Below are 12325 nucleotides of genomic sequence, written 5' to 3' on the forward strand. Positions count from 1 at the left end.
GGTTTTTTAGAAAAAAAAAAAATTGAAGACTGTCCTTTATACCACTAATGTTCATAGTACAGAGACCCTCACAATGGCTTGAAAAATGTCTTTGCTGTTGAGCAAGTATGGTTATTTGTAGTGAGAACATTGAGAACTAGGCAGTTAAGTTGCATTTTATGCAGAGTTTTCAGTATTGTATCTTAGCCTTGGTTTAGGTTTTTTGGTAAAATTATACCCTTCCTATTATCCTACTAAAATATTTGAGCCCTTCTTCATCAAATAAGCATCTTGGATCTCTTTGCAATAGGGGGAAATATTACTCTTTTCTCATACTAACCTCCCCTCAAAGCAGCATTTTAAAAAAAGACTATAAAGGATTTTGTATTTCAGAGGATCATTGTTCCCAAGTTGGCTATGAACCAGGGGAAAAAGCTCTTGCCCCAGGCTTCTCCAATGTTTGACGACCAGACCTGCCCCACTACTCCTGACTATGCCAATGAAATCTTAGGGGAACGTTTTGGGCAATGGTGATTCTTGGTGTACATCACAGTCTTGCGTCAGGATCTGACATCTTAGAAAAAAAAAAATTGAAAATTCTCTTTTTCATCTTTCCAGTGCCTCCCAGTTTTTCTTTACTCGCTCAGATAATATTTAGAACACATAATTTGCAAAGTTTAATATGTGTTGCTAGGGCAATCAGAAGACAGCAGTAGAAATTAAACCAATGCCAAGGAATTGAGAGCACAATTCCTTGGATGAATCTTGGTCTCGTCTGATGCAAGATCTACTGGGAGTGAGGTGAAGGCTCCATAGCCCTGGATACGGGGAGAAATTCCTGCAACTCCTCTGAAAAGCGCACCATCTTCTCAGAAGTGGGAAATTTCTTGTGTTTTTGCCCTCTGTTTCTTGTTTGACGGCATGCCTAGTCTACTTCTCATCTCAGCCTGGTCTGCAGATTTTTTCAGAACAAAGGCAGCACCGTAAGTTATACATCTGGATGACGTGAGGATCAAATGTAAATGAAACAGGGTTTTTGAAAGTTGTAAAGGATTACACAAACGTTAGTTTTTTTTCCCCAACATTTGGAATTTGGGGAAGAAAAGAAAGAAGAGGAAGAGAAAAAAGGAGAGGGAGTATGGATTTTTGATCTTAATCATAACAAGGCTTCCCATGAGCAGCAGAATAGTATCTCATTTTTAAAAAGACTGCATCCTCAAAGGCAGGAAAAGGTGAAATATTTGACCTCAATTGCTTGATCCTCAATCAGCAAAAAGTCCAAGCTTCACACTCCAAACACTGACTTGTCTTTCTTAGACTAACCTCATGTTGTTTTAGGAAACATTCATTTAAACAAAAGAACAAAATACACAAGATATAGTGTTTTTAAAAACATTTTTTAATGAAGAAATAATTCCATTCCAAAATATAGACACACAATTAAATAGTTTAATCACTTCAAAATATAACATGTCCCCAGGAGGTTCCAACACACACACATACACACAAAACAATACTTAACAGCAATACAAAAAACCCATACAATAGTAGTTTTGTTACATACCCATGAATGTTGTGACATCTTTAGTGTCTCTGAATTGGTTACTTCAAATGGCGTCAAATTACAGTAGTCATAATTAAAAATGTCTTAGAGTTAATTAGCCTCAGGATATGACACCTCTGATTTTTATTTTTCCCTTCTTTTTGGTTCAAAGGTAAAAATGCCCTTTCTTCTGAGGACATGGAGTTGTTTGTGCGGAATCGAACCAAGGTGACTGCAGCAACCAAAGGCTGCTGGATCTACAACGTCTACCTACAGTTAACAGCCAAGAACTAATGAGGGTGGACAAAGATGATCAAAATAAAAGCAGACATCAGTGCTAAATTATGATGCAACAGTTTGGCTCATGCATATAAGAAAATACATAGTATATCACAACAAAGGCCACACTCTTATGTAGTTCAGTTCACATTACTACTTACAAATGAACCTTCCCTGTCTTATAGCAGATCACTCGAGAATCCATTTTTCACAATCTCCAGCACATCTCCCTCTGACCAACCACATTTACCCCGACTTCCGTCCTGACCAACCACAACTGATTCCTGAATCCCCTACAGTAGATTTCACCCTCCTCCCTCCCTCCGTTCACATGGTGCCGTGGGGGAGGGTTGGCTGTGTTAGACCAGTGCTCATTAATAGGGCATCACCTCTAATGGAGATGGATGTGCAATTCATCGTGGAACAAGAAAGAAACAACCCTCACCAGACAGAACTGTACCTAATGGACAGGACAGGTGACACCTGCTGGGTTTGCACTTAGAACAGGCCCCAAAAGTAGATTTGGAGAGCCAAGGAAAGAAACCCGCCCAAAAACACGAAAACCCAAAATAACGCACGCCATTTTGTCTCGTTTACAGGACAGGGGTGCTTGAGTCTGGTCTCAGGGCTGACGTGGAGCTAAGAGAAAGAAAAGGTGGCTGGTTAGTCAGGAATCGGTCATTGGCAGCAGTTTCCAGAGTCCTTGCAATGACTTCGTACGATGGGATCGACAACCATGTGATGGAATTGGCAACGAACACTATGATGAGGGAAGGTTACCCACAGAACAGTCCAAACCTTAGACAAACATTATGATGCAGAAACACAAAATGATAACATCTGTCAGCTCGGTCCAGGTAGTGGCTGAACGCCACCTGCAGGGTCAGGGTTCTGAGACTGAAAACTGCCCAGCTATGATTCAGAGCCGACAGCTATGTAGGTAGCTGGGATGTAGTGGTTTTAAGTACTGAGTATGAGGCACCAGTGGCCACCTGCTCCATCTAGAGAGGTATGGGTTCACAGAGGATGGGCAGAGGGAAGGAGATGAACATTAAGACACACCAACAAAACCTGCAATAACATCCCTCTGTGCAAAGAAATCTGAGAACCGTGCAGTTGTGTCCCTTTGGTGTCAGCCTGTTCTCAGGGGCATTTGTCAGGCTGGCTCTCCAGGGAAAAATGACTAAGTACATCAAGGGGCAGAATGTGCTCCTTGCTAATGCCAACTGAGAGCTTTACTAACCCCAAGGCAAGCGATTTTGTTCCTGAGGGCAGTCAAGGAGGTGGTGTCTGACCCAACTCAGAGATGGGCGCATCTGAGAGCCCTCTGGAAAGGAAGAAGGAAGAAGTTGGGATGTCACTTCTCAGCAGGGGACCCACCAACTACCAACTCTGTGGGGTGGGAGAAAGCTTCTGCCAACCCTGGAAGCAAAATTGAATCGCTCAAACTTTGAGGATGACTCAACCTTTCTTGCTTATTCTGAGTAAGGCCTTTTCAGAGATTTTATTACACAACTTTCTTCTAAAGCAGTGGTTCTTCAGCTTCTGCATGCATCAGAATCACCTGGAAAGTTCAAACACAGATGACGGGGCCCCAACCCCAGAATTTCTGATTCAGTAGGGCTGGGGTTAGGGCCTAAGAATCTACATTTCTAATAAACTCCCCAGGTAATGCTGGCCCTGCTGGTCCAGGGACCACATTTCAAGAACCACTGTTCTAGAATGATGTTCTCTTCTTTCTTTTAAATGAGAAACAGGAATCCAGAGAAGCTGCCAATTTAAGGATAATGTATCTACTATGTTGCAGGATTTTTATTTCATCAAATCTTGAAACAAGTAGAAGATTATTTTTTTTTTCATTTCCCCAGAATCCCTAAGGGAGGTCTTTGGTGCTCCCCAAAGAGGGCCCTCAGAAAGGACCATCAACAGAGTCATTCATTCTCCCTTCCTTGACAGTTCTTTTGCACATCAGCTTTTCGGAGTGCAAGATCCCAGCTCCACTTAGGAAAGCCTGTTTCCTCTCACGTGACCACAGGAGGCTGCATGCAGAACACCAGGGAGCCAGCTAAGGCAAAACACATTCAGAAAGAAAAGGAGAGCGAACGTTTGCAAGCGCACTTTAAGCCTGTACATTTAAAGCTGAAAGGCCTCCAAACGACCTGATGGGGAACCGGTGGATGAGCGGTGCTGTTAGAAACATGCTCCCTAAAGCTAAACCGAAAGGAACCAGCCGTGGAAGAGCAGAGATAACTTGAGTCCACTGGGGGGATCTTATGGCACCTGTGGTTTATAAACAGCTTTAGTAACGAGTATTTCAAAACAGAGTTCACAGTTTTTAAGAAGATCTGTGCTGATTTTAAAAACTAGATTCTATATAATTTGAATGTTGCCTTTTTTTTGGGAATATGATCTCTATTTGAAAAAAAAAAATATTTACACTAAATTCTATGGCTGACTGGTTAAGAGTATCTTGAAAGAAAACAACCCCAAGTTGGAAAGAAGCCACAGAGATTGGATTCTCCTGATGGGTTTGGTTCAAGCCTCTGCTTTCAGAGACTTGGAGACAAGTGCAGACCATGCAGGCCAAGGACCCTTCTTGGCTCTGGGGCTCTGAGTCTGTACCCTCAGGAACCAAATCCTTCGGGCTCAGTGAATAACTGTAAGTGGTTGTTTTTTTTCCAGTTGCTGTGGAAAAAAAAATGTACAGTGTATATAATCAACTGGTTTGCTAAAATCTCAGAGAATTCAGAAATGAAACTCCTAGCTATAAACAGTATTAGTAATGTCGTTGTAAACTGACCAGGTTCAATATCATGTGCAAAGGTAAGATGCTTGTTAATACTGCCATTGCGAGTAACAGCAGCATGGGATTTCAGCCTGTGTTTTCATTTCGAGGGATGAGCCATGTTACAGAAGATGTAGCTGATAAGTTAGCTTTGAACAGAAGTCTTATTTTTTTTTTTCCTTCTCAAAACACACGTCTATGAACTACAAAACTTAGAACAAAAAGTTAGCTGCACTACAGTCGGCAGAACACAGTCTTTAGGGGGCGGGGGTCTGTCGGGAGCGGCTGCATGTGGTGGGTCCTCTCTTCCATGAGCTGAGGCTGCTGCCAGGCTGCCGTCTTCTCCTCTGGGGGTGCAGCTCTGTCCTTCATCACCAGCTCTCCTGTTACTTGCATCTGTCTGACTATAGCTTGCCTGGGAATAAGCAATGTGTAATTTCTTTTTTAAAGATGGAAACTGTTCTCTAAATTAGAGTTATGAAGCTTAGAATCCTCCCTTCCCCCCACCCCGAAACACACACACACACACACACACACACACACACACAGTCCTTTCTTCCCCTGACAATCAGGAATGACCGTCTTGGGACACTGGGATACTGCACCTTCTGATAGAAGAGAGGACAAGAATCCTCCATGCTGAGACTCCTGCCTAGTGGGCACCTAAGGCATCTGGAAGGTTCAAGCACCATAAACAGAAATATCTGTGTTGTCCTTTGGACAAGGACATGAAAACACTGACTCACCATCAGAATTCCATGCTAGTTTTGTTTTTGTTTTTGCCATGCTAATTTAAAAAAAAAATCTACCTTTGATCTTCCATCCTCCAATTTCTGAAGTTAGGATGTGGCTGGCCAAGGTGAGTGGAGTACCATGTGGCCAGAGGGATGGAAAAGGGACCAACCTAAGATTTGATGGGCCAAAACGGAACCTCGGTGGACTCTAATTCGGGTGCTAAGCTTTATGTGTACCATTTCTTCCCACGTGGCTAGCTGAAAAGCAATAAAACAGATTTCTCTTGATAACTTTTGTTAATGTGTTGGTAAGTGCATATTTATCTTCAAAGAGGCCTAAGGATTTTCTTGAGCAGAGGATGGGTCTTCCATGTTTCTGGTGTTTCACCTTTTGCCCCTTAGTCATGTAGGGCTCCGGAGAAGGCAATGGCACCCCACTCCAGTACTCTTGCCTGGAGAATCCCATGGATGGAGGAGCCTGGTAGGCTGCAGTCCATGGGGTCGCTACGAGTCAGACATGACTGAGCGACTTCTCTTTCACTTTTCACTTTCACGCATTGGAGGAGGAAATGGCAACCCACTCCAGTGTTCTTGCCTGGAGAATCCCAGGGATGGGGAAGCCTGGTGGGCTGCCGTCTATGGGGTCGCACAGAGTCAGACACGACTGAAGCGACTTAGCAGCAGCAGCATGTAGGACTCTGCTTCATGGATGCCTAATTGACTTTGAGCTGATGAAATCGACTTTCAGACCCTTGCCAAAGAGATGCATATATTTTGGGATAATTTCTGGTCTTGCAGTATAGCCAGAAAGTTCAAGTGAATAGATTTCAACAGATAACTGTTCTACAATTTCAGCTGTCTTTCTTGGTTTCATCAAGAAAAATTATAGTAGGGTAGAACTAGCTGCAAGGATGAAAAGCTACTAGTTCCTGCAGTGTTCCAGATCTTAAATTAATTTTGTCTGACTTGGTGATTTGGTGACAGACTGGTTTATATTTAGAATCCTGTGGAAGGCCATCTAGGTAGGTAAGGATGCGGTAAGTAGCAGAGGTCACAACTGTTTTAAGTTTTATTGGAAATAAAATTTGAAACAGAAGATTAAAATCTTTGGCATTTATGGACAAGAACCAAATACTGCTTTTTATCTTGGTTTATGTCCAGGGCTGGGGCTTCCATTGTGGCTCAGTAGTAAAGAATCTACCTGCCAACACAGGAGACATGGGTTTGATCCCAGGGTTTAGAAGATCCCCTGGAGAAGGAAATGGCAACCCACTCCAGTATCTTTGCCTGAGAAATCTCATGGACAGAGGAGCCTGGCAGGCTATAGTCCATGGGTGGCAAAAGAATTGGACATGACTTAGCAACTAAATAAAAAATGTCAAAGGCATTTTATTAGGCTTTTTAAAGAAGTATATTTTTATAAGAACTACCTACTGATGTTTAAATAATGTGCATAACAAAAATGATCAAATTGCTAGAGTTCAGAGAAAGAAAATGCTATGAAAGGAAACGTCTTGCTCCTCTGGGAAAGTAACTGGAGTGAATATTTTCAGAAATTGCTCTTGGGAACTTTTTCACTATAGTCATGATGAATCAGGAGAACTCGTGGTGCAGTAGTCTCAAGTCCAAGGGAGACAGACTAAAATGTGCTCAATAAGATCTTTCCTTTTATACCCAAAGGGCCTCACAGCTCAAAAAATATATTTCATAATAACAATTACACCTTGATTTTTACTTGCTTCATCTTAACCTGAGGACTGAGACAGGAGGTCAGCAGTGTTTCAGCTAGAATATATTCATTACTAATTGATATATCATTTAGAAGACATATATTCCTTTTTCAACTTAGCAGCCAGGTTGAGTTTCCTCTCAACTGTACTGTAGACTTATGAGATTCCATGGGTGGGAATAGACTGAATAACTAAAATAGTTACAAGTCTTATGCAGTCATGGCTATGAGAGGTGTATTAGCTTTGAATTGTAATGTGGGACATCTAAATGGCCATGAGCTGGAGCCAGAGCTCCATCAGATTCATGGGACAGTGTAGCTGAAGGTGTGTCAAACGTAGCACAAAGCTGAATCCCAACCTTATTCACCTAAGTAGAGAGAGAAAGCTAGTTTTGAGTCTTGGGGGTTCTCATACACTCACATAATAATCATTGTCACTCCCAGGGACTGAACTGCTTCTAAAGCACTGAGCAGAGGGCTAGGCATGTATGTGTATGCTCAGGATGAAATGATAGTGTGTCTGCCACTAGGTTAAGCTGTAACTTGGTGTATCCCAGGGAGCACAACTCCTCTATGAGGTAGGTATTCTGATACATGTTGTACAGTGGGAACAGAGGCTCATGGAAGTCTAAGCAAGTTTTCAAGGATTATGCTGCTAGGATTTTAGGGAACTCATTTTTGAAATCAGTCTGTTAGAGTCCAGATCCTAAGCTTCAGACCACTATAGTCAAGTGGTCCTTGCCAATCAAATGCTAGTCTCTTTAAATTAGAAAAAAAAAAAAAAAAAAGCTACTGAGAATTTCCCATGTATTTAGGTAAATCTCTGAAGGTGGGGGATCACAAGCCACAGAAAAGGTATTTTAAATCAATTTATATCTTGCTGAATTCCATGATGGGTGTGAATTAGCTGTTCCAAAAGCATAAGGCTGTGGAAGCTTCCCTCTGTGCTTTGCTTCTCTTGTTTTCTTTAGTGATTCATGTTCTTGATTTCACTGGTTAAGGTGCACACTTTGATCTTTTGGGGCCTAAGTACAGCAGGACTAAGGAGCTGACTCATTTCTGCAAGTGCTGAGCAAGCTTGCATTTTTCTCTCTCAAGTGCCAGAGAGGTTGAAACCTTGGATGCAGTTATGGATCAGCAAATTGGCTTTATAGCTGCACATTTCTGGGGCACCTTTGGGTTATAGAAATTCCTCTGCCAGTTTTCCTAATTCATAGAGTAAAAAGTGAACTCCCAAGGTTGTCTGCCAAATCGCCACTGGACTAGAGCGATATGTTTCATGGCCCAGGATGATTCTTTGCTATCAGCAGGGGAAGAGGATAGTTTACCATAGAAAAACCCCAAGAGATAGTGCTTGTGCATGTAGGTTACAAGTGATCAGAATCCAGGGTACAGTGACCACCTTTCCTCCTAAATAAGTGGATACTTACTTGAGAGGAGAGTGATAAAAGGCTATTGCATTCAACCTTGCAAGCTGACCTGTGGGTGACAAAGGACACAAACAAGAAAGGTGACATGTCAAGTCTGTGATGCAGTCAAGCTGGTGAATTATTTGGTTGGAAGCCATGCAGAAAGGTAGATAGACAGAGAGAATCCAGGGAATGCAAGTAACTTTCTGACCCATCCAACAGCTCATAGAGCAGTCAAGGAAAAACCACTTCAACCTTCTCCAGGACATATAACACATGGACCCATTACAATCTCTTCGTCCTTTTCTTTGTCTTTTCTTTGAAGTCACTGGTTGTAGTGAGGAAAGGCAAGACAGAGAGAGAAGGAGCTTAAAATCTACCAGATGGCAGGAACTCCAATGGAAGCTGATGCTGTTAATAGAATTTCCTTTCATTTTGCTTGTATCAGGTTAAATCTCTAGTTCATTGAAATAAATAAAAATCTAACACCTTATATGAAATGACTCCTTTTCTTAAAAAAAAAAAAATTAGAATTTCAGTTATAGTTGTCACCAAAATCCAGAAACTAATGTGGGCTCCCAGAGGGAGGTCTAATAGGCGCCTCTAACAGCATGAACCAGAATATTGATTATTTAACCACCTCTCTCTCTCCTTCTGTGCAGCAGGGCCAAAAGGAGATATACGTAGGAATGCCACCCCTCAGAGTTACCAGAGACACCCTGAGGCTTCATCCGGGCAAATTTCCTCCTGTGGACAGGCCATAGAAGTTGCGAAGAAAAACGTTCTCCCTGGTGTACACTTGGGGCAGGTCTGATTATGCAGGATTCAAATACAGCTTTACATATCTGGTCCCTCTTTGTTTATCTAGGCCTACACTCTGAAGTTATTCTGAAACACAACTGTTTTGGAACATTCCAGAGGCAAAACTTCTGTTTTATATTGTCAAGATGGGGTTAGTAGGCTTCCCTCTTGCTCTGTTCTTCTTGGGAAAATATTTCCAAGCAATCTACAGATGTATGAGTAGTAGATAACTTATTTTATCTGCTATTCTTTCTTCCAATAACAGAGTAAGAGAGAACTACTGCTCCAAAGATGGTGGAAAAAACGTATCTGGATATTGGACAGAAAGCCTGACCTGATAAAAATAACCCACTGGGGCCTGGTGGGGGGCAGTAGGTCTCAACCATCCAAATACCCCTGTCCTCCCAGAACCCCGGCAAGATGGAGGGAGGGGAAACGTACTAGGTAAATAGACAGGGGAGTAGAACAATCTCCATGGGAAAATGCATCCCCGTAAGGATAATATTATTCCCCATTGCGTGTGTTATGTCAGGTGAATTCTCAGATGGATTATCATGCTATCCAGGATATATGACAGTCTGTCCAAGCACACCCTGCTGAATGGGGGCCTATATTTCCCCCAGCATTTCTAGCTGAGGCTTGTCACTCTTTGACTTCTTAACATTTGATACGAGGCAGGCAGGGAGGGAAGTTGAGGACAAGTGATTCAAGAACAGAGGTATACTTATGCTTAGTCAATTTCCTTGTGCCCTGTGGCCCACCCAAGGGCATAGAATCCCAGAGTACTTATGGGGGACTGGTTCCAGGATACCCCCATCCTGCAGATGCCAGCATCCATGGATACTCAAAGTCCCCTCCAGTTAAGCCTCAGTATCCACAGATTCTGAATCTCCTGATATGGACAGCCAGCTGTATCTTTTCTTAAAAAGTGTTTTCCTAATCATCTTGGAGGGTCATGAACTATATTATCACCATGGAAGGCCTCTTTTCATTTTCCAGCTCAGAATTTATAGAAATACTTGATGAGTGACAGCTATAAGAAGCATTAAACCTTTCCCTGTCTTAGAATTCATGGGCTGAGGAGTACTGTCAGAATATTCCAGAAAGGGAGGGTGGAAGGAAGGAGAAGGCACCAAGTTTTGGAATAATGTGAAAGATCCAGCCACCGAGGGGCGGGGGCTGAAGTGGTGGGTGGTGTGGGGTGGGGTCTCGGTACCTGATAGGCTTCGTCCTGTAGCTTCTGTTTTAGGTATTCCTCCATCTTCAGCTCATTCTCCAGCTGCCGGACAGAGTCATCTTCATAGTTCTCATCCTCTGGCCGCACGTAGGGGTCCCCGTCTTCTGTAACCCTGGAGTCAACCACAAAGGGCGTTTTGGAGCAAATCTTAAAAGGCAAATATGAGTGGAACCCCTGTATTACCTGCTGTTCTGGGCACACATTTATTTTGTCTCTAATTCACTTCTTTGCTTCGATTTACTTCAATTTAGGATTTTCTTTGACATGATGAAAAAAACTTGAAAGACGCTTTGGAAGTTTGGAGAAATATATGATCAAGGTGTTCTCATAGGCAGTTTTTCTAGGGTAGTCTGGTGATCGTTGTCACCTGTTTTCCTAGAGTTTCCTGGAATGAGTTGTCCTTTAAATGTTTGCCATTCTCAAAAAAAAAGGCAGGCTTATCTTTTGAGAGGATACAGTTTTCCCAATTTGGGGGCTTAAAAAAATGGAGTTCAAAAACACTTTCTATAAGGAAAGTGAGCCCTCTAGTGAAATAATGTCTAAGAATATTTGTTTGTAATTTAATGCTCTTTGTGTTCTGCATGTATATAGGCCCATGCACTCATGTGCTGTATTTTTATGGTAGAATCAAGGCTCAGAGTATCAGCCAATCAATGTCAGGGAGACTACTATTCTAACCCACAGCTCTTGATCTTAAAGATGTATACTATCTCTGACTTTAAGAAATCCATTTAAATTGTCCAATTCCACCATGAAACAAATGGATAAAAATGATCTCATTCACTAATGTGTGACTCTCCATCTATTCACCCAAGTATATATAAAGTTCTTCCTGGGACTGAATATAAATTCACTACCTAAATCATATGACTAAAATATGCTTGGGCTAAAACACAGTACATGCTTAGATAGTACAGATATTAAAATATCCCCTAAAATGAAAAAGAGTGGTCAAGTAGAAGTTTCTGGGTTGGAACATAAATACCAATGTTCATGTTTATTTATATCTGTACGGCATGTTCTTGTTATTTTTAGAGGTTTGGGGCCAGCCTAAATAGGTCTGCAAGGCCTCTGTAAACTTTCCCTTCCCAACCCCCACAGCCCTGTTGGTAGTTGGTCCTGCCACCAGCCTGCCAGGAACAGCAGATCGGGTGGCTTTAGCTACAGTCTTGGATCTTGTGAGTGGATCAAGAAAGTTTTAGGTCACCACTATGTAGATGCTCAATTATAAAAAATCACATAGATACATTATTTACCAGACTGAACTGATCACAGTTCTCCAGTCTGAATAACAAACAAATCAAATAATTCTAAATTATAGAGGGAAAGACAAGAAAGCGAACTACAATTAAAAGCAGCAGCCTCCTGCCACATAAAATCATAACTGTTTTGTTTTGATATTATGCTCTCTGCCTTTTCACAGCTGGCTTTCAAACCATGTCTATTTATAATTTCCCATTATTACTGGTCTTTTTACTCACTCCTTGGATGGAGAGTCAAAACACCAGAAAGGCCTCTGGTTAGTTTCTTCTTTGGGGCTTTAAAACAGACAGTTTATTTTTGTAGACGAGTCTGCAGTTCTTCTCATGTTAAGCCCCACCACCCTTCTGTAGCTTTTTTTTAAACTGCTCATCAACTCCCTTTTCCAGCTTCTGGGTGAGCCCTTGTCCATATTTCTCAGAACCCCACTTACTTAACTTTCTTCATTTTATTCTTTTCCCTCCCAAGCTGGGCTCTGCAGTTCTGTCCTTGCTTTGCCTTTGTTTCTCAGCTTTAACTTTTTCTGCCTGACTACTTGGAGCTGATCCAAGGTCACAGTCTAGTCGGGA

At 42.0% G+C, this 12325-nt stretch overlaps 1 protein-coding gene across 12 annotated transcripts in view; it reads right to left on the reverse strand.

Moving 5' to 3' along the window:
- Positions 1 to 1357: 1357 nt before the first annotated feature.
- Positions 1358 to 12325, reverse strand: part of DTNA (dystrobrevin alpha) — a 319072-nt gene continuing 308104 nt past the window's right edge. For 9 of the 12 annotated variants that reach the window (XM_027526045.1, XM_027526044.1, XM_027526051.1 and 6 more), the window contains 3 exons: positions 10476 to 10608; positions 8480 to 8528; positions 1358 to 5001 (listed from right to left, as the gene is read on the reverse strand). In XM_027526045.1, the coding sequence (XP_027381846.1) occupies positions 8511 to 8528; positions 10476 to 10608 (151 nt within the window). In that variant the 3' untranslated portion in view covers positions 1358 to 5001; positions 8480 to 8510. The remainder of the gene's footprint in view (positions 5002 to 8479; positions 8529 to 10475; positions 10609 to 12325) is intronic. The other 3 variants (XM_027526048.1, XM_027526043.1, XM_027526049.1) reach the window with 3 other exon arrangements.

This window comes from Bos indicus x Bos taurus, chromosome 24 (genome assembly GCF_003369695.1).
Source record: "Bos indicus x Bos taurus breed Angus x Brahman F1 hybrid chromosome 24, Bos_hybrid_MaternalHap_v2.0, whole genome shotgun sequence".
NCBI classification, from domain to species: Eukaryota; Metazoa; Chordata; class Mammalia; order Artiodactyla; family Bovidae; genus Bos; species Bos indicus x Bos taurus.